This window comes from Nerophis ophidion, linkage group LG25 (genome assembly GCF_033978795.1).
Source record: "Nerophis ophidion isolate RoL-2023_Sa linkage group LG25, RoL_Noph_v1.0, whole genome shotgun sequence".
NCBI lineage: Eukaryota > Metazoa > Chordata > Actinopteri > Syngnathiformes > Syngnathidae > Nerophis > Nerophis ophidion.
The window spans coordinates 23,489,867-23,511,915 of NC_084635.1; the positions used below are offsets into that span (position 1 = coordinate 23,489,867).

At 43.4% G+C, this 22,049-nt stretch overlaps 2 protein-coding genes across 2 annotated transcripts in view; both read right to left on the minus strand.

Annotated features, from left to right (window-relative positions):
* Window positions 1–2,939: 2,939 nt before the first annotated feature.
* Window positions 2,940–9,018, minus strand: LOC133543015 (Golgi apparatus protein 1-like). The gene is made up of 2 exons (XM_061887370.1): window positions 8,893–9,018; window positions 2,940–4,612 (listed from the first exon to the last, which is right to left on the minus strand). The coding sequence occupies exons 1-2, from the start codon at window positions 8,995–8,997 to the stop codon at window positions 4,445–4,447; spliced, it is 273 nt and encodes a 90-aa protein (XP_061743354.1). The 5' UTR covers window positions 8,998–9,018; the 3' UTR covers window positions 2,940–4,444.
* An 8,020-nt stretch (window positions 9,019–17,038) lies between these two features.
* LOC133542901 (Golgi apparatus protein 1-like) overlaps window positions 17,039–22,049 on the minus strand; it is an 86,203-nt gene continuing 81,192 nt past the window's right edge. Inside the window, exon 26 of the mRNA XM_061887153.1 lies at window positions 17,039–17,951. Coding sequence (XP_061743137.1) covers window positions 17,784–17,951 — 168 coding nt within the window. The 3' untranslated portion in view covers window positions 17,039–17,783. The remainder of the gene's footprint in view (window positions 17,952–22,049) is intronic.

A 22,049-nucleotide genomic window follows, 5' to 3' on the forward strand; every position in this document is an offset into this window, starting at 1 on the left:
TATCTTTTCAGTTTTAATGAATGTTGTAATAATACAATGTACTTATTTGATTATAATTTTCACATTTTAACTTGATGTTTTGTTGATACGGCACATTCAGGTTTGTTCACAACGCCTAGCTCAGCTGTACAATCCAATTCTTGATATATATATATATATATATATATATATATATATATATATATATATATATATATATAAGAGAAATACTTGAATTTATTTACACATATACACACACATAACACTCATCTACTCATTGTTGAGTTAAGGGTTAAATTGTCCTTCCTTGTTCTATTCTCTGTCACTATTTTTCTAACCATGCTGAACACCCTTTGATTGATTGATTGATTGAAACTTTTATTAGTAGATTGCACAGTTCAGTACATTTTCCGTACAATTGACCACTAAATGGTAACACCCGAATAAGTTTTTCAACTTGTTTAAGTCGGGGTCCACGTTAATCAATTCATGATGATGCAGTGTTGTGTGGCAGGCACAAAAGTGCTTTCATCAAATGCACTAGAGTCTGGAATCTTCTATCTCTGCCTAGCATGGCCCAAAACCGGTCAATATTTGCTTCCCAGAGGAAGATCTTCACTGCAAAGCAATTGGTAGTCCACTACTTCTTCCCGGAAGCCATCCAGGTCCAATCGCAGCTGCGGCTTGGAACTTACAAGCGTATTTCTTCATCTTACTCGTCCTTGGTGTCGCCATGGCTGTATCTTCCTCGTTCTTCTGCTTCGTCTCCTTGTTGTGTGCGCAGTTGTGCACTGCACTCTCTAAAAGCCTTAGATGTTATTGTCACATGCATGTATAGTAAATTGCAGTATTGTCCAGTATTGTCACAACATTGCTGTTAACGGCAGACAAACTACTTTACGGTAGACGAAAACGTGACCGCTGTTGTTGTGTGTTGTTACCGTGCTGGGAGGACGTTATTGAAACTGCCTAACAATAAACCCACATAAGAAACCAAGAACTCGCCCTCGAACATTCTACAGTTATAACGTCATTGGGCAGGCTCGCTATTTATATTGTGGGAAAGCCGACGTGAAAACCGGCTGTTGACACGTCACTCAGGTCCGCATGGAGCTGGAGGGGGCGTGGCCTCGAGCTCCGCATGAATTTCGGGAGATTTTCGGGAGAAAATTTGTCGTGGGAGGTTTTCGGGAGAGGCGCTGAATTTCGGGAGTCTCCCGGAAGATCCGGGAGGGTTGGCAAGAATGCGCTGTGCACACGTCTCGTACGTAGCTTTGGGGAAATACAGGTGTGATATAAACTTTGGGGAGGTGAACTTCATTTTGGGCTGTGGGATTGTGTGTTGTGAAAGGGGTTTGATTTGTATTGGCGAGTTGTATGGACGGGAGGGAGGAGGTGGTTGTTATGCGGGATTCATTTGTGATTAATTAAAAATAAGCCGGGTGTATTTGTGGCATATTAAATATAAGCCTAGTTGTGTTGTGGCTAATAGTTATACATGTCTTGTGTTTATTTACTGTATTAATCATTCCCAGCTGAATATCTAGTCCCAACTGTGACTCCTTAAAATTGCATAGTGGCAGCGACACTCAAGAGAACTTGGGTGTGTTTGTTACAGTATTAAAGCCCTACTGTAATGAGATTTTCGTATTTAAACGGGGATAGCAGGTCCATTCTATGTGTCATACTTGATCATTTCGCGATATTGCCATATTTTTGCTGAAAGGATTTAGTAGAGAACATCCACGATAAAGTTTGCAAGTTTTGGTGCTGATAAAAAAGCCTCGCCTTTAACGGAAGTCGCAGACGATGACTTCACAAGGGTGAGGGCTCCTCACGTCCTCACATTGTTTTTAATGGGAGCCACCAGCAGCAAGAGCTATTCGGACCGAGAAAACGACAATTTCCCCATCAATTTGAGCGAGGATGAAAGATTTGTGGATGATGATATTGATAGCAAAGGACTAGAAAAAAAAATAAATAAATAAAAAAAAGAAAAAGCCACGGCTCCGGGCAGCGGCAGTGTGAGCGTTTCACATGTAATTAGACACATTTACTATGATAATTCTGGAAGATCCCTTATCTGCTTATTGTTTTAATAGCGTTTTAGTGAGATTGTAAAGACATACCTCGAGGTCGGATGGCTGCGGTGAACACGCAGTGTCTCAGAGAGAAGCCGAGGAGCCAAACTCACAGCTGCCTTTCAAACAGCTGTTGCAGGAGGACGTATAATCCAATGATGTCTCCGGTAAGATATATATATAACAATTTTCCCATCCAAAAACATGCTGGTTGACGTAGAGAAACATGTTCGCTTGACCGCTCTGTGTTAAAAACAAAGAAACACCGGCTGTGTCTCGTTGCTAAAGACAGCTGCAATCCACCAACAGCATTGTTCTTTATAGTCTCCATTATTAAATGAACAAATTGCAAAAGATTCAGCAACACAGATGTCCAAATTACTGTGTAATTATGCGATGAAAAGAGACGACGTGCTGAGCTAATATTTCCTGACGGTCAAGTCATGCGCACGCGTAATCATTCCACGACTTTTTCAACAAGAAACTCAGCGGGAAATTTAAAATTGCAATTTAATAAACTAAAAAGGCCGTATTGGCATGTGTTGCAATGTTAATATTTCATCATTGATATATAAACTATCAGACTGCGTGGTCGGTAGTAGTGGGTTTCAGTAGGCCTTTAATGCCTTCATACTAATTATTGCACTAATTAAAATGACTATCATTGCTGTTCATATACAATATATAATATGTTGTCTGGATTTAATTTTTTTCTATTTATAGAGAAAAATAATAGTAGCAAACATTTATGCTCAGAAATACAAATACATTTTTTTTATAATAAAGTTTTATGTTTCCGGATTATAAATCGCTCCGGAGTATAAGTCGCACCTGCTGAAAATGCATAATAAAAAAGGAAAAAAACATATATGTCGCAATGGAGTATAAGTCGCATTTTTGGGGGAAATTTATTTGATAAAACCCAACACCAAGAATAGACATTTGAAAGGCAATTAAAAAAAAAAAAAGAATAGTGAACAACAGGCTGAATAAGTGTACGTTATATGACGCATAAATAACCAACTGAGAAGGTGCCTGGTATGTTAACGTAACATATTATGGTAAGAGTCATTCAAATAACTATAACATATAGAACATGCTATACGTTTACCAAACAATCTGTCACTCCTAATCGATAAATCCCATGAAATCTTATACATCTAGTCTCTTACGTGAATGAGATAAATAATATTATTTGATATTTTACGGTAATGTGTTAATAATTTCACACATAAGTCACTCCTGAGTAAAAGTCGCACCCCCGGCCAAACTATGAAAACTACGGATGTATGCGAGATATAGGGGGGGCTTCACAAACAGCACGAGCGATGCAGGCTTTTCGTTTGCTTCTCCAAGTGTCCAGTAAGACCAAGAAAAAGTTTCCAAGGGGTCTTCAATACTCCCTCAAAGTCACTAAGTTTTCAACATGACCCCTTCTGCTCTGTCTTCTTATTCTCTGGCAGACCAGGTGCATGTGAGGTGCGTTAAGGAGCAGAACTCCGATGCCATCTATGTATGGGGTTCTAACAACAAGCTACATTCACAGACAGTCCCATTATAATGTGTTTATTAGCGAGGGTAAATTTAATTGTGGCGCTTATGGTGAGCCGCCACGAATTGTATGAAAAACACTGACTATAATAAATGCTAATTCCAGATTGAGTGGAATTTATTGTAATTATTCAACAATTTCTACTTTTCATGTAAAATCAGACATATTTTAATTGATTTATATATTATATTTTTGCCTCAGGAATATAAAAAAAAAAAAAGTTGCAGGTCGTGCAAAAGGCCCCCAGTCTGGACTCTGGACACCCTGTAGTCTTGCACTTCTCCTTATGTTAACTTTATACTGTATTATTTGGCTTCTTAAGCACAAAATCCATCTGAAACAACAAATCTCCAATAAAAAAAGTCATATCTACAGAAATGATGAAGTTATGTAAAGCAACAAACATTTGTGGACATGGCGAGCAGGTTGAGTAGACCCTGCACAGGCGGGAAGAGGAGTCCACCCCAAACAGTTTCAAGCAAGTTCTCCTCATTGTTTCAAGATGCTGCTTGTGCATTTTCAGGATGCCTCTTAAAAAACAAAATCATCTTGAGGTTATTTTCATGCGCCAAGTTTACCTTAAACATGACTAAACAAGTCGGGGTCCGAAGAGAAGCAACAGTCCTCAGTCCAGCTGAAAGTGCTCATTTTGACACTTCATATTCTCACCTCCAACACCAAAAAAGGTCCTCGGGAGGGAAAAAAAATGTCCCGATTTTTTTGTCAGGGTAATCTTACAACAAAGGTGAAAAGGGAGCACTGGTGTTGGCACCGGACTTTGGCTGGTGACGGACTCGAGGAGGAGGAGACGAAGGATGAAGAGGAAGAGCCTCTACCGGTCCTTCAGTTCTCTGGTCACATGCTTGGTGATCCGACCGCACAGCAGCCCCACCAGGAAGAGGACGCACATGCTCAGTGCGACCGTGAGCAGGATATAGTTCTTGGAAGGCGACGTCATCACCTGCACCGCCAGATCGGAGAAGCCTTCTGCTGGTGCCACCTACAGCACACATAGGCACAGTGACATTGTTTAGTAAAGTTGGATGGATCCATCCAAATGTTGAGCTGAGTTGAGTTTGAGTTTATTTGGAACATGCAAGCATACAACACGATGCATCATCATTTCCAGTTTCTCTTTTCAACATGTTGGAAACGGAGTAGGAAGAAGCAGTGCTTATTTAATCCTATCCCTTTTCTTTTACATAACAGTTGCTAAAACTTTTTTTCACTTCCTGTTCTCAATGTATTCACAATATACCGTATTTCCTTGAATAGCCGCCAGGGCGCTAATTCATTTAAAACCTCTACTCACTCCTGCGCTCATTCAAGGCATTCGGTAAAAGTAAGCAGGCGCTAATAATTTTAAAACCTCTTCTCACCCCTGCACTTACCAATGGCATGCAGTAAAACATTGAGTGTGATATAAAAATAAATAAATAAATGAATAAAAAAAATATTCTGCGGCCGCGGCCCGGTGGTTGGGGACCACTGCTCTACAACATGTCATCGCGACCGCCTTTACACAACGCTATCTGCGTGCCGGCCAGACGCATGCATTGCCCTGCTTCTCATACGAGATTGCAACGCATACTTGGTCTACAGCCATACCTTTTACACTGATGGTTGTGATATAAACAACTTTAACACTCTTACTGATATGCGCCACACTCTGTGAACCCACACCAAACAAATTTCTGGAGAACATCGGCTCTGTAACACATTATAAATGCAACATAAGAATTACCCACAATGCCATGCATCCATGACTCTTGGCAATATTATACACACGCCCCCAACCCCTCCCACCTCAACAGACGCACGGAGGGGGGGGGGGGGCGGGCGTTGGTGCTAGCGGGCTGTATAATATAGCCAAGAATCATGGATGCATGGCATTGTGGGTAATTCTTATGTTGCGTTTATAATGTTGTACAAAGCCGATGTTCTCCCGAAATGTGTTTGGTGTGGGTTCACAGAGTGTGGCACATATTAGTAGGAGTGTTAAAGTTGTTTTATATCACAACCATCAGTGTGATCTGTATGGCTGTGGAACAAGACCCCTGGTTTACACATAGTAAAAGCAAAAAAAACCCCTCCTCCGCCATTTTGAAAATGACGACAAGTGAAGTGTCACTTGTGACGTCACGAATCTGACACGGCGGGAAAAGTAAGCATGCGCTAATTAATTTGGGAAGTGAGTTTGACCTGGCAGTAATTCAAGGCAGGCGCATATTACATGCCCGGCGGCTATTCAAGGAAATACGGTACTCCATATGTAATCACAATAAAAATAAATATCCATCCATTTTCTTTTGCTTAATCCCTTAGGGTCGCAGGGGGCGCTGGTGCCTATCTCAGCTACAATCAGGCGGAAGGCGGAGTACACCCTGGACAAGTCGCCACCTCATGGCAGATAAAAATAAATATATAAATAATAATTGGTGAAGTAATTTATACTTCATATGATGAGATAAGTAAGAACTTGTCCAGGGTGTACCCCGCATTCCGTCCGATTGTAGCTGAGATAGGCTCCAGCGACCCCGAAGGGAATAAGCGGTAGTAAATGGATGGATGCATGGAGATATGTAAGATTATTTTGAGAATGAAATAATGCTGATAGGAACGTTCTCATGTGTCTTCTTCTTGCTTCTCTTGGCTCCCATCCATCCATCTTCTTCCGCTTATCCAAGGTTGGGTCGCGGGGGCAGCAGCCTAAGCAGGGAAGCCCAGACTTCCCTCTCCCCAGCCACTTCGTCCAGCTCCTCCCGGGGGATCCCGAGGCGTTCCCAGGCCAGCCAGGAGACATAGTCCTGGGTCTTCCCCGTGGCCTCCTACTGGTCGGACGTGCCCTAAACACCTCCCTAGGGAGGCGTTCGGGTGGCATCCTGACCAGATGCCCAAACCACCTCATCTGACTCCTCTCCATGTGGAGCAGCTTTACTTTGAGCTCCTCCCGGATGACAGAGCTTCTCACCCTATCTCTAAGGGAGAGCCCCGCCACCCGGCGGAGGAAACTCATTTCGGCCGCTTGTACCCGTGATCTTGTCCTTTCGGTCATAACCCAAAGCTCATGACTATAGGTGAGGATGGGAACGTAGATCGACCGGTAAAATGAGACCTTTGCCTTCAGGCTCAGCTCCTTCTTCACCACAACAGATCGATACAGCGTCCGCATTACTGAAGACGCCGCACCGATCCACCTGTCCATCTCACGATCCACTCTTCCCCCACTCGTGAACAAGACTCAGAGGTACTTGAACTCTTCCACTTGGGGCAGGGTCTCCTCCCCAACCCGGAGATGGCACTCCACCCTTTTCTGGGCGAGAACCATGAACTCGGACTTGGAGGTGCTGATTCTCTTAGCTGCCTGCTGTGTAAATACGCAACCAGCATGGATTTTAAGTTGATGGATGATAAAAACCCAAAGCAACCGAAACTGAGGTTTTACTTAAAGGCCTACTGAAACCCACTAGATAGTTTATATATCAATGATGAAATCTTAACATTGCAACACATGCCAATACGGCCGGGTTAGTTTCCTGAATTGCAATTTTAAATTTTGCACTTAAAAATCCTGCTGAAAACGTCTCGGTATGTAGAGGACATTTTGTGCCAGCATCGTGCCCAGCTATTAAGTCGTCTGTTTTCATCGCACAATTACACAGTATTCTGGACTTCTGTGTTGGTTAATCTTTTGCAATTTGTTCTCTTAATAATGGAGACGTCAAAGAAGAAAGCTGTAGGTGGGAAGCGGTGTATTGCGGCCGGCTTTAGCAACACAAACACACTGGTGTTTCATTGGTTACATTCCCGAAAGATGACAGTCAAGCTTTACTATGGAACAGAGATGTCAAACGAACACGGTTGGATTGGACCACACACACAAAGTACAGTGTATTATGCAGCGATCATTTTTACCATTCTGTATTCTGAAGGCGATCTATGTCGTGTGCTACTCCAGCATCAATAGCAGCAGCGTCCTCCTGACCGTCACCGTCGGCGTCGGGTTCAAAGCGGTATGGCTCTATCCTTTGTTGCGGTTGGGCCTGGCCGAGTGGTCCTGCCCCCCCCACGGCTGCCATGGTGCCTCTCACAGCATCTTCTCTATCTGAATCACTCCCACTGCCCTCTCCTCTAGTCCTTTTTTTTTCTTCTAGTCCGTCACTCTCTTTCCTCATCCACAAATCTTTCATCCTCGCTCAAATTAATGGTGAAATCGTCGCTTCCTCTGTCCGACTCGCTCTCGCTGCTGGTGGCCATGATTGTAAACAATGTTCAGATGTGAGGAGCTCTACAACCAGTGACGTCAAGCGCACATCGTCTGCTACTTCCGGTACAGGCAAGGCTTTTTTATTAGCACTAAAAGTTGCGAACTTTAACGTCAATGTTCTCTACTAAATCCTTTCAGCAAAAATATGGCAATATCGCGAAATTATCAAGTATGACACATAGAATGGACCTGCTATCCCAGTTTGAATAAGAACATCTCATTTCAGTAGGCCTTTAAATCAGACATTTTTTACTATTGCAAAATTACCAAAATGCAACATCCATTCAGTGTATTTTCTACCGCTTGTCCCTTTTGCGGTGGCGGGGGGTGCTGGAGCCTATTTCAGCTGAATTTAGGCGGAAGGCGGGGTTACCCAATGCAACAAAAGTATATATAAAAAAATTTCAACAAAACTACCGTATTTTTCGGACTATAAATCGCAGTTTTTTTTCATAGTTTGGCTGGGGGTGCGACTTATACTCAGGAGCGACTTGTGTGAAATTACTAACACATCACCGTAAAATATCAAATAATATTATTTAGCTCATTCACGTAAGAGACAAGACGTATAAGATTTCATGGGATTAAGCGATTAGGAGTGACAGATTGGTAAACATATAGCATGTTCTATATGTTATAGTTATTTGAATGACTCTTACCATAATATGTTACGTTAACATACCAGGCACCTTCTCAGTTGCTTATTTATGCGTCATATAACGTACACTTATTCAGCCTGTTGTTCACCATTCTTTATTTATTTTAAATTGCCTTTCAAATGTCTATTCTTGGTGTTGGGTTTTATCAAATAAATTTCCCCCAAAAATGCGACTTATACTCTAGTGCGACTTATATATGTTTTTTCCCTTCTTCGTTATGCATTTTCGGCAGGTGCGACTTATACTCCGAAAAATACGGTAAATAATTTCCATTGCTGGCAGATATTTATGAAAAATAAAGACAGTAATTAATCAGAATTAAAATTGTAAAATATATTTTTCTGGTTATTGTACCTTAGCAGCATAGCCCCACATGTCGATGCGATCCTGGAGTCGTTTCTTACACTCAGGCTGCAGGCGAACTCTCTTGTCCTGTAATGCTTCCATCAGACACGACATCTCTGCATTGTGACACAGACAGCAAAAAAGTTGTACAGTCTAATAGCGTGTGGGACAAAGGAGTTTTTAAGTCTATTAGTCCTGCACTTGGGATGAAGCAGTCTAGCACTGAACAGGCTCCTCTGGCTACTGATAACGCTATGCAGAGGGTGACTGGCATCATCCAGGATGCTCACTAGTTTGTCCACAGTCCTCTTCTCTGCCACTGTCACCAGTGAATCCAGTTTTATTCCGATCATAGAACCGGCCCACCTGATCAGTTTCTCCAGTCTGGAGCTGTCCTTCTTAGATGTACTGCCCCCCCAGCACACTACAATGTACTAGTACTTTACATTAGTAGCTCAGAACACCGCTTCCTTCCATCCTGAAGCTGGATTTAAATGAAAGACACGAGCCTACTGGTCTGGGTAAGGAGTCAGTTAAGTTAGAACAAGTTTTTTTTAGACATGCGTTCTACTGAGGTGGCAAATTATGATGCGTTCAGTTTATCGCAGCACCAAGCAAACAATCGGAAAATTCCCGTCATATCAATTCTTAGATATGGTCGTAAATATTTTAAGTGCACTACGCATAATAAACGCAACATTATTATCCATATTGCTACTATGGATAATTTGATCAAAAACTCCCTAAAACAGCCCACTACCTATAATATAGGCTTTTTAAACATAAGATAATTGTCTCCCAAAATGTTATTAGTTAATGAGGTCATTAGAGACAACAATCTTAATGTCATCGGTCGCAGAGAAACCTGGCTTAAACCAGACGACTTTTTTGCGCTAAATGAGGCATCTCCTCATTACTATATGAATGTGCATATTGCCCGTCCCCTCAAAAGGGGTTGGGGGTCACACTAATATACAATGAAAACTTTAACCTTAGTCCTAACATAAATAATAAATATAAATCGTTTGAGGTGCTTACTATGAGGTCTGTCACACCGCTGCCTCTATATCTGGCTGTTATCTACCGCCCCCCAGGGCCCTATTCGGACTTTATCAATGAATTCTCAGAGTTCGTTGCTGTGCGTGTCCTAATGAAATTAAACAATGGATGTCCGCTAACTTTTTGCAACTCAACGCCAAAAAAACGGTCCTGCTAGACACTGACCTCTATTTAATAATACAACTTTAACATTTGACAACCAAACAATTAAACAAGGCGACTTGGTAAAGAATCTGGGTATTATCTTCGACCCAACTCTCTCTTTTGTGTCACATATTAAAAGCATTACTAAAACGGCCTTCTTTCATCTCCGGAATATCGCTAAAATTCGCTCCATTTTGTCCACTAACGACGCTGAGATTATTATCCATGCGTTTGTTACGTCTCGCCTCGATTACTGTAATGTACTGTTTTCGGGTCTCCCCATGTCTAGCATTAAAGGATTAAAGTTGGTACAAAATGCGGCTGTTAGACTTTTGACAAGAACAAGAAAGTTTGATCATATTACGCCTATACTGGCTCACCTGCCCTGGCTTCCTGTGCACTTAAGATGTGACTTTAAGGCTTTACTACTTCTGTATAACATACTACACGGTCTAGCTCCATCCTATCTTGCCGATTGTATTGTACCATATGTCCCGGCAAGAAATATACGTTCAAAGGACTCCGACTTATTAGTGATTCCCAGAGCCCCAAAAAAGTCTGCAGGCTATAGAGTGTTTTCCGTTCGGGCTCCAGTACTCTGGAATTCCCTCCCGGTAACAGTTCGAGATGCCCCCTTAGTAGAAGCATTTAAGTCTCATCTCAAAACTCATTTGTATACTCTAGCCTTTAAATAGACCCCCTTCTTAGACCAGTTGATCCGACGTGTCTTTTCTTTTTCTTCTCTGTCCCACTCTCCCTTGTACAGGGGGTTCTGTCCGGTGGCCATGGATGAAGTACTGGCTGTCCAGAGTCGGGACCCAGGATGGACCGCTCGTCCAGAGTTGGGACCGAGGATGGACCGTCGCCTGTGTATCGGCTGGGGACCTCTCTGCACTGCTGATCCGCCTCCGCTTGGGATAGTTTCCTGTTGGCTCCACTATGGACGGGACTCTCGCTACTGTGTTGGATCCACTTTGGACTGGACTCTCCCGGCTGTGTTGGATCCACTATGGATTGAACTTCCATAGTATTTTCTATTAACTTTCATATAACTTTCATAAACTTTCACAGTATCATGTCAGACCCGCTCGACATCCATTGCTTTCGGCCCCCTGGGGGGGGGAGAGGGTTGCCCACATATCAATCAATCAATCAATCAATGTTTGCTTATATAGCCCTAAATCACTAGTGTCTCAAAGGGCTGCACAAACCACTACGACATCCTCGGTAGGCCCACATAAGGGCAAGGAAAACTCACACCCAGTGGGACATCGGTGACAATAATGACCCAGTGGGACGTTGGTGACAATGATGACTATGACTATGAGAACCTTGGAGAGAAGGAAAGCAATGGATGTCGAGCGGGTCTAACATGATACTGTGAGTGTTCAATCCATAATGGATCCAACACAGTCGCGAGAGTCCAGTCCAAAGCGGATCCAACACAGCAGCGAGAGTCCCGTTCACAGCGGAGCCAGTAGGAAACCATCCAAAGCGGAGGCGGATCAGCAGCGCAGAGATGTCCCCAGCCGATACACAGGCAAGCAGTACTTGGCCACCGGATCGGACCGGACCCCCTCCACAAGGGAGAGTGGGACATAGGAGAAAAAGAAAAGAAACGGCAGATCAACTGGTCTAAAAAGGGAGTCTATTTAAAGGCTAGAGTATACAAATGAGTTTTAAGGTGAGACTTAAATACTTCTACCGTGGTGGCATCTCAAACTGTTACCGAGAGGGCATTCCAGAGTACTGGAGCCTGAAATGAAAAAGCTCTATAGCCCGCAGACTTTTTTTGGGCTTTGGGAATCACTAATAAGCCGGAGTCCTTTGAACGCAGATTTCTTGCCGGGACATATGGTACAATACAATCGGCAAGATAGGATGGAGCTAGACCGTGTAGTATTTTATACGTAAGTAGTAAAACCTTAAAATCACATCTTAAGTGCACAGGAAGCCAGTGCAGGTGAGCCAGTACAGGCGTAATGTGATCAAACTTTCTTGTTCTTGTCAAAAGTCTAGCAGCCGCATTTTGTACCAACTGTAATCTTTTAATGCTAGACATGGGGAGACCCGAAAATAATATGTTACAGTAGTCGAGGCGAGACGTAACAAACGCATGGATAATGATCTCAGCGTCTTTAGTGGACAGAATGGAGCGAATTTTAGCGATATTACGGAGATGAAAGAAGGCCGATTTAGCAACGCTTTTAATGTGTGCCTCAAAGGAGAGAGTTGGGTCAAAGATAACACCCAGATTCTTTACCGTGTCGCCTTGTTTAATTGTTTGGTTGTCAAATGTTAGAGTTGTATTATTAAATAGAGGTCGGTGTCTAGCAGGACCGATAATCAACATTTCCGGTTTTTTGGCGTTGAGTTGCAAAAAGTTAGCGGACATCCATTGTTTAATTTCATTAAGCCACGCCTCCAGCTGACTACAATCCGGCGTGTTGGTCAGCTTTAGGGGCATGTAGAGTTGGGTGTCATCAGCATAACAGTGAAAGCTAACACCGTACTTGCGTATGATGTCACCTAGCGGCAGCATGTAGAGTGCAGGGCCAAGGACCGAACCCTGTAGAACTCCACACGTTACCTTAACGTAGTCCGAGGTCACATTGTTATGGGAGACACACTGCATCCTATCAGTAAGATAAGAGTTAAACCAAGACAGGGCTAAGTCTGACATACCAATTCGTGTTTTGATACGTTCTAATAAAATATTATGATCGACAGTATCGAAAGCAGCGCTAAGATCGAGGAGCAGCAACATAGATGACGCATCAGAATCCATCGTTAGCAATAGATCATTAGTCATTTTTGCGAGGGCTGTCTCCGTGGAGTGATTTGCCCTGAAACCGGATTGAAAGGTTTCACATAGATTGTTAGACGCTAAGTGTTCATTTAACTGCTCCGCAACAATTTTTTCGAGGATTTTTGAAATAAATGGAAGGTGAGACACCGGTCGGTAGTTTACCATGACGTTAGGATCGAGGTTAGGTCTTTTAAGAAGAGAATGAATAACCGCTTTTTTGAATGCTAGGGGAACAGTGCCCGAGGAAAGTGATAGGTTTATATTATTTAGCACTGATGGACCTAATAATACAAAGAGCTCCTTGATCAGTTTCCCAGGAAGAGGGTCAAGTAAACATGTTGTTTGTTTTATTCCATTTACACGTTGTAACAATTCCTCTAATGTTATTTCCTCAAAACGAGAGAAACTATTTTGGAGGGCAGTATCCGCCGTATATACAATCGTATCAGTGTTAATAGAACCCCGTTGTAGCTGGGACGCATTGTCTTTAATCTCCTTTCTAATGACTTCAATTTTCTTACTAAAGAATTGCATAAAGTCCTCAGCTGAGTGGGTGGAGCTAATGGAAGGGGTCCCTTGTTGGGTTAGCGATGCTACCGTACTAAACAAAAATTTAGGATAATTTTTATTATGTTGGATGAGATTTGAGTAATATTTAGCTTTAGCTAAGGTAAGCATGCGTTTATAAGTTATTAAACCATCACTCCATGCTTGATGGTGCACCTCAAGTTTAGTCGTGCGCCATTTGCGTTCCAGCTTTCTACATAATAATTTCTGAGCTCTAGTTTCTTCTGTAAACCATGGGGTACGCTTTTTTGGATCCTTTCGCGCAGGGCGTCGTTAAAGTTGTTAGTGAGGTTATCAATAGAGCCCACATATTTTGGGAATGGTGCCATTACCGAGGGCAGTAGGTCAGCAAGAGTTGTCGTTGTGGCCGTATTAATGTTGCGGCTGCTATAGCAGTTATTATTATTATTAGTTTGACGAACATGCGTCTGAACCTCGAATTTTATAAGGTAATGATCGGACAATACTTTAGTATACGGGAGTATCGTAAATTTGGAAACGGTGATACCCCTGACAAGCAGTAGGTCTATCGTATTACCGTTGCGATGCGTGGGTTCATTTATTATTTGTGTGAGACCACAGCTATCAATTATAGTCTGGAGCGCTACGCACGGTGGGTCCGATGGGGTATTCATATGGATATTAAAGTCCCCCATTATGATTATATTATCGGCGTGTGTCACTAGATCAGCAACGAACTCTGAGAATTCATTGATAAAGTCCGAATAGGGCCCTGGGGGGCGGTAGATAACAGCCAGGTGTAGAGGCAGCGGTGTGACAGACCTCATAGTAAGCACCTCAAACGATTTATATTTATTATTTATGTTAGGACTAAGGTTAAAGTTTTCGTTGTATATTAGTGCGACCCCCCCACCCCTTTTAAGAGGACGGGCAATATGCGCATGTGTAAAGTTAGGAGGACATGCCTCATTTAGCGCAAAAAAGTCGTTTGGTTTAAGCCAGGTTTCGCTGAGACCGATGACGTTAAGATTGTTGTCTCTGATGATATCATTAACAAACAACGTTTTGGGAGACAATGATCTTATGTTTAAAAAAACTATATTATAGGTAGTGGGCTGTTTTAGGGAATTTTTGATCAAATTATCCGTAGTAGCAATATTAATAATGTTGTGTTTATTATGCCCAGTACATTTAGTATAATTACGACGATATCTAGGAATTGATACGACGGGAATTTTCCGATTGTTTGTTTGGTACTTTGATAAACTGCACGCATCATAGTTAGCCACCTCAGTAAAACACATGTCCAACTCTGAAACACTCAAAGCAGAAAAAACTTGTTCTAATTTAACTGACTCCTTACCCAGACCAGTAGTCTCGCATCTTCCATTTAAATCCGGCTTCAGGATGGAGGGAAGTGGTGTTCTGTGGGGATTAGCCTTCTGCTTTGTTTTTAGCCCCGCTCGACATCCGCGTTTCCGATCACACCGCTGGCGTCTGCTCCGTAGACGGCCCCCGCTGCTACTATACTCCGCTGCTTCACAGGCCGCTGGATGTAACCGCCGAACTATTCCCGTGCTAGTTAGCAGGTCTAGCAAGCACGCGTCTATCAGTCCAAAACGGCCCGATATGTCCACATCCAGAAGTGTCTGGCGGTCGTACGTGATCACGGAGTGACCACGATGTGAGCCAGCCATGAAGTTTGCAGAATTGTCCGGTATTTCTGCCAAATGTTCCATCTTTAGCAAGAGCTCCGCGATGTTGCAGCACGTCCGGGCGCCGCCATCTTGGAACCATATGTGGTCCTCTCCAAGGTTTCTCATAGTCCTCATTGTCACCGACGTCCCACTGGGTGTGAGTTTTCCTTGCCCTTATGTGGGCTCTACCGAGGATGTCGTTGTGGTTTGTGTTGTGGTTTGTGCAGCCCTTTGTGTGTGTGTGTATATACACAGGGTGTGTGTGAGACGCGTCTAGTGCAGTAGAAGTAGAGAGATGTCTGTAGATAGTGCATGTTGCTTTCTGCTTGCTACTCTCTGCTTACAGCTACCGCTGCTAGGTAGCCCCCCTCAGGGGGTGAAAAGAGGAGCAAGGAGTCCGTAAGTCTCCTCCTGCTGGTACAAAGCCTCTCCACCACCAAGACTCCTTCAGTGCCTCCTCGTGGCCACACACGGATAAGGGTCTTTGCAGACCCCGAACTAAACTGAAGGGGATCTCGGAGCAGCAGTGGGCCCCAGAGACGTGGCGTATAGGCCCACCATTGTGTGGAACACACCCTGACGCCCGTCAACCCTGCCCCAACTACTGTATGGGTAAATAGCCCCATTGCCTTGTGGGTCAGCTTATTTAGGCAAAGGCTAAGGGAGCACACCCTAACAGAAAAGCAATGTGCTGGTGGTGCGCAATAGGCGGGCCTTGAAGGAATAAGGACCCGGCAACCTCCTGCAGTCATGGCGAGGGACTGGTCGTCATGGGCTCACCCATGCCACCGGGTTTACCTCATTGTGGCGAAGATAGTGCTTCTGGAGAAAGCGCACCTCCTTTGGCACTGAAATATCTCCTTGCGCAGGTACCTTGCTTGCTTAACGTCGTCATCGGACTCGATGGACAACCATAAGCAAGCAAGCAGCCCTTTGAGACACTAGTGATTTAGGGCTATATAAATAATCATTGATTGATTGATTGATTAATTTATGTTACAAACTGATACTGGTAAAAATATTGATCCATAATCAGTCAGGTCAACACTTATAGACACACATTTACACCGTCTATAGACAGTTGAATCTCTTATTACCTAACCTGCATGTTTTTGGGACTCTTAACTGGAGAAGGATGTCTATGAATGTTCTCATTCATCCAGGTCATTGTAATCGCACGGCATTCAATTGATGGACTGTTTGGTTTGTCTTAGAAAACGTTTTGCCTCTCATCCGAAAAGGCTTCATCAGTTTGTGCTAATAGAGTTAGATTGGTCAAATCCAGTAATGCAACTAGTGCCAAAACCCCAAATATTTATACCCCAACACCAGGAGGGTGTGCCTGGGCGAGGATGGTTTCGCCCTATCATCTTGAGAAAAACAACTGTTTTAATGCAAACAAGCAATACTACTGTCAATGCCAATGAGAGTCGTTGAAGTGTTATTTCCCCTTGTTAGCATTGAAGTATATTTATCCAAAATAGTTGGAATCAATTCCATTCAGTTGTAAACAAATGGCATAAAGAATGTTTCTAACTCCTGTTAGAGGCTAAATTGCGGAGTCTTTTCGGAATGGTTGAAAGGACATTGTTGTATGTGGTAGACAGGTGGTGTCACAGACCACATCCTCTGTTCAGGAATGGTTTTTCAACCTTGACATAGATGGCTTCCCTCACTCCTCTTTCGAACCATCCGTCCTCCATGTCCAGAATCTGTGCATTTTTGAGTCTTGGCCTGAAGAATTTGCCTGTCTATGATGCACCATGTGTCGGCTTAGTGGTTGTTTTGTTGCCCCAATTTATGTATTCAACATTACACTGGGTAGCATACACCAGATTGTTTTTGTGGGTGTGGGGTGTCCGGTCTTTAGGACGCACTAGTCTGTGTCTCAGGGTGTTGCCTAGTTTGAAGTGACTATAATAAATGCTAATTCCAGATTGAGTGGAATTTATTGTAATTATTCAACAATTTCTACTTTTCATGTAAAATCAGACATATTTTAATTGATTTATATATTATATTTTTGCCTCAGGAATATAAAAAAAAAAAAAGTTGCAGGTCGTGCAAAAGGCCCCCAGTCTGGACTCTGGACACCCTGTAGTCTTGCACTTCTCCTTATGTTAACTTTATACTGTATTATTTGGCTTCTTAAGCACAAAATCCATCTGAAACAACAAATCTCCAATAAAAAAAGTCATATCTACAGAAATGATGAAGTTATGTAAAGCAACAAACATTTGTGGACATGGCGAGCAGGTTGAGTAGACCCTGCACAGGCGGGAAGAGGAGTCCACCCCAAACAGTTTCAAGCAAGTTCTCCTCATTGTTTCAAGATGCTGCTTGTGCATTTTCAGGATGCCTCTTAAAAAACAAAATCATCTTGAGGTTATTTTCATGCGCCAAGTTTACCTTAAACATGACTAAACAAGTCGGGGTCCGAAGAGAAGCAACAGTCCTCAGTCCAGCTGAAAGTGCTCATTTTGACACTTCATATTCTCACCTCCAACACCAAAAAAGGTCCTCGGGAGGGAAAAAAAATGTCCCGATTTTTTTGTCAGGGTAATCTTACAACAAAGGTGAAAAGGGAGCACTGGTGTTGGCACCGGACTTTGGCTGGTGACGGACTCGAGGAGGAGGAGACGAAGGATGAAGAGGAAGAGCCTCTACCGGTCCTTCAGTTCTCTGGTCACATGCTTGGTGATCCGACCGCACAGCAGCCCCACCAGGAAGAGGACGCACATGCTCAGTGCGACCGTGAGCAGGATATAGTTCTTGGAAGGCGACGTCATCACCTGCACCGCCAGATCGGAGAAGCCTTCTGCTGGTGCCACCTACAGCACACATAGGCACAGTGACATTGTTTAGTAAAGTTGGATGGATCCATCCAAATGTTGAGCTGAGTTGAGTTTGAGTTTATTTGGAACATGCAAGCATACAACACGATGCATCATCATTTCCAGTTTCTCTTTTCAACATGTTGGAAACGGAGTAGGAAGAAGCAGTGCTTATTTAATCCTATCCCTTTTCTTTTACATAACAGTTGCTAAAACTTTTTTTCACTTCCTGTTCTCAATGTATTCACAATATACCGTATTTCCTTGAATAGCCGCCAGGGCGCTAATTCATTTAAAACCTCTACTCACTCCTGCGCTCATTCAAGGCATTCGGTAAAAGTAAGCAGGCGCTAATAATTTTAAAACCTCTTCTCACCCCTGCACTTACCAATGGCATGCAGTAAAACATTGAGTGTGATATAAAAATAAATAAATAAATGAATAAAAAAAATATTCTGCGGCCGCGGCCCGGTGGTTGGGGACCACTGCTCTACAACATGTCATCGCGACCGCCTTTACACAACGCTATCTGCGTGCCGGCCAGACGCATGCATTGCCCTGCTTCTCATACGAGATTGCAACGCATACTTGGTCTACAGCCATACCTTTTACACTGATGGTTGTGATATAAACAACTTTAACACTCTTACTGATATGCGCCACACTCTGTGAACCCACACCAAACAAATTTCTGGAGAACATCGGCTCTGTAACACATTATAAATGCAACATAAGAATTACCCACAATGCCATGCATCCATGACTCTTGGCAATATTATACACACGCCCCCAACCCCTCCCACCTCAACAGACGCACGGAGGGGGGGGGGGGGCGGGCGTTGGTGCTAGCGGGCTGTATAATATAGCCAAGAATCATGGATGCATGGCATTGTGGGTAATTCTTATGTTGCGTTTATAATGTTGTACAAAGCCGATGTTCTCCCGAAATGTGTTTGGTGTGGGTTCACAGAGTGTGGCACATATTAGTAGGAGTGTTAAAGTTGTTTTATATCACAACCATCAGTGTGATCTGTATGGCTGTGGAACAAGACCCCTGGTTTACACATAGTAAAAGCAAAAAAAACCCCTCCTCCGCCATTTTGAAAATGACGACAAGTGAAGTGTCACTTGTGACGTCACGAATCTGACACGGCGGGAAAAGTAAGCATGCGCTAATTAATTTGGGAAGTGAGTTTGACCTGGCAGTAATTCAAGGCAGGCGCATATTACATGCCCGGCGGCTATTCAAGGAAATACGGTACTCCATATGTAATCACAATAAAAATAAATATCCATCCATTTTCTTTTGCTTAATCCCTTAGGGTCGCAGGGGGCGCTGGTGCCTATCTCAGCTACAATCAGGCGGAAGGCGGAGTACACCCTGGACAAGTCGCCACCTCATGGCAGATAAAAATAAATATATAAATAATAATTGGTGAAGTAATTTATACTTCATATGATGAGATAAGTAAGAACTTGTCCAGGGTGTACCCCGCATTCCGTCCGATTGTAGCTGAGATAGGCTCCAGCGACCCCGAAGGGAATAAGCGGTAGTAAATGGATGGATGCATGGAGATATGTAAGATTATTTTGAGAATGAAATAATGCTGATAGGAACGTTCTCATGTGTCTTCTTCTTGCTTCTCTTGGCTCCCATCCATCCATCTTCTTCCGCTTATCCAAGGTTGGGTCGCGGGGGCAGCAGCCTAAGCAGGGAAGCCCAGACTTCCCTCTCCCCAGCCACTTCGTCCAGCTCCTCCCGGGGGATCCCGAGGCGTTCCCAGGCCAGCCAGGAGACATAGTCCTGGGTCTTCCCCGTGGCCTCCTACTGGTCGGACGTGCCCTAAACACCTCCCTAGGGAGGCGTTCGGGTGGCATCCTGACCAGATGCCCAAACCACCTCATCTGACTCCTCTCCATGTGGAGCAGCTTTACTTTGAGCTCCTCCCGGATGACAGAGCTTCTCACCCTATCTCTAAGGGAGAGCCCCGCCACCCGGCGGAGGAAACTCATTTCGGCCGCTTGTACCCGTGATCTTGTCCTTTCGGTCATAACCCAAAGCTCATGACTATAGGTGAGGATGGGAACGTAGATCGACCGGTAAAATGAGACCTTTGCCTTCAGGCTCAGCTCCTTCTTCACCACAACAGATCGATACAGCGTCCGCATTACTGAAGACGCCGCACCGATCCACCTGTCCATCTCACGATCCACTCTTCCCCCACTCGTGAACAAGACTCAGAGGTACTTGAACTCTTCCACTTGGGGCAGGGTCTCCTCCCCAACCCGGAGATGGCACTCCACCCTTTTCTGGGCGAGAACCATGAACTCGGACTTGGAGGTGCTGATTCTCTTAGCTGCCTGCTGTGTAAATACGCAACCAGCATGGATTTTAAGTTGATGGATGATAAAAACCCAAAGCAACCGAAACTGAGGTTTTACTTAAAGGCCTACTGAAACCCACTAGATAGTTTATATATCAATGATGAAATCTTAACATTGCAACACATGCCAATACGGCCGGGTTAGTTTCCTGAATTGCAATTTTAAATTTTGCACTTAAAAATCCTGCTGAAAACGTCTCGGTATGTAGAGGACATTTTGTGCCAGCATCGTGCCCAGCTATTAAGTCGTCTGTTTTCATCGCACAATTACACAGTATTCTGGACTTCTGTGTTGGTTAATCTTTTGCAATTTGTTCTCTTAATAATGGAGACGTCAAAGAAGAAAGCTGTAGGTGGGAAGCGGTGTATTGCGGCCGGCTTTAGCAACACAAACACACTGGTGTTTCATTGGTTACATTCCCGAAAGATGACAGTCAAGCTTTACTATGGAACAGAGATGTCAAACGAACACGGTTGGATTGGACCACACACACAAAGTACAGTGTATTATGCAGCGATCATTTTTACCATTCTGTATTCTGAAGGCGATCTATGTCGTGTGCTACTCCAGCATCAATAGCAGCAGCGTCCTCCTGACCGTCACCGTCGGCGTCGGGTTCAAAGCGGTATGGCTCTATCCTTTGTTGCGGTTGGGCCTGGCCGAGTGGTCCTGCCCCCCCCACGGCTGCCATGGTGCCTCTCACAGCATCTTCTCTATCTGAATCACTCCCACTGCCCTCTCCTCTAGTCCTTTTTTTTTCTTCTAGTCCGTCACTCTCTTTCCTCATCCACAAATCTTTCATCCTCGCTCAAATTAATGGTGAAATCGTCGCTTCCTCTGTCCGACTCGCTCTCGCTGCTGGTGGCCATGATTGTAAACAATGTTCAGATGTGAGGAGCTCTACAACCAGTGACGTCAAGCGCACATCGTCTGCTACTTCCGGTACAGGCAAGGCTTTTTTATTAGCACTAAAAGTTGCGAACTTTAACGTCAATGTTCTCTACTAAATCCTTTCAGCAAAAATATGGCAATATCGCGAAATTATCAAGTATGACACATAGAATGGACCTGCTATCCCAGTTTGAATAAGAACATCTCATTTCAGTAGGCCTTTAAATCAGACATTTTTTACTATTGCAAAATTACCAAAATGCAACATCCATTCAGTGTATTTTCTACCGCTTGTCCCTTTTGCGGTGGCGGGGGGTGCTGGAGCCTATTTCAGCTGAATTTAGGCGGAAGGCGGGGTTACCCAATGCAACAAAAGTATATATAAAAAAATTTCAACAAAACTACCGTATTTTTCGGACTATAAATCGCAGTTTTTTTTCATAGTTTGGCTGGGGGTGCGACTTATACTCAGGAGCGACTTGTGTGAAATTACTAACACATCACCGTAAAATATCAAATAATATTATTTAGCTCATTCACGTAAGAGACAAGACGTATAAGATTTCATGGGATTAAGCGATTAGGAGTGACAGATTGGTAAACATATAGCATGTTCTATATGTTATAGTTATTTGAATGACTCTTACCATAATATGTTACGTTAACATACCAGGCACCTTCTCAGTTGCTTATTTATGCGTCATATAACGTACACTTATTCAGCCTGTTGTTCACCATTCTTTATTTATTTTAAATTGCCTTTCAAATGTCTATTCTTGGTGTTGGGTTTTATCAAATAAATTTCCCCCAAAAATGCGA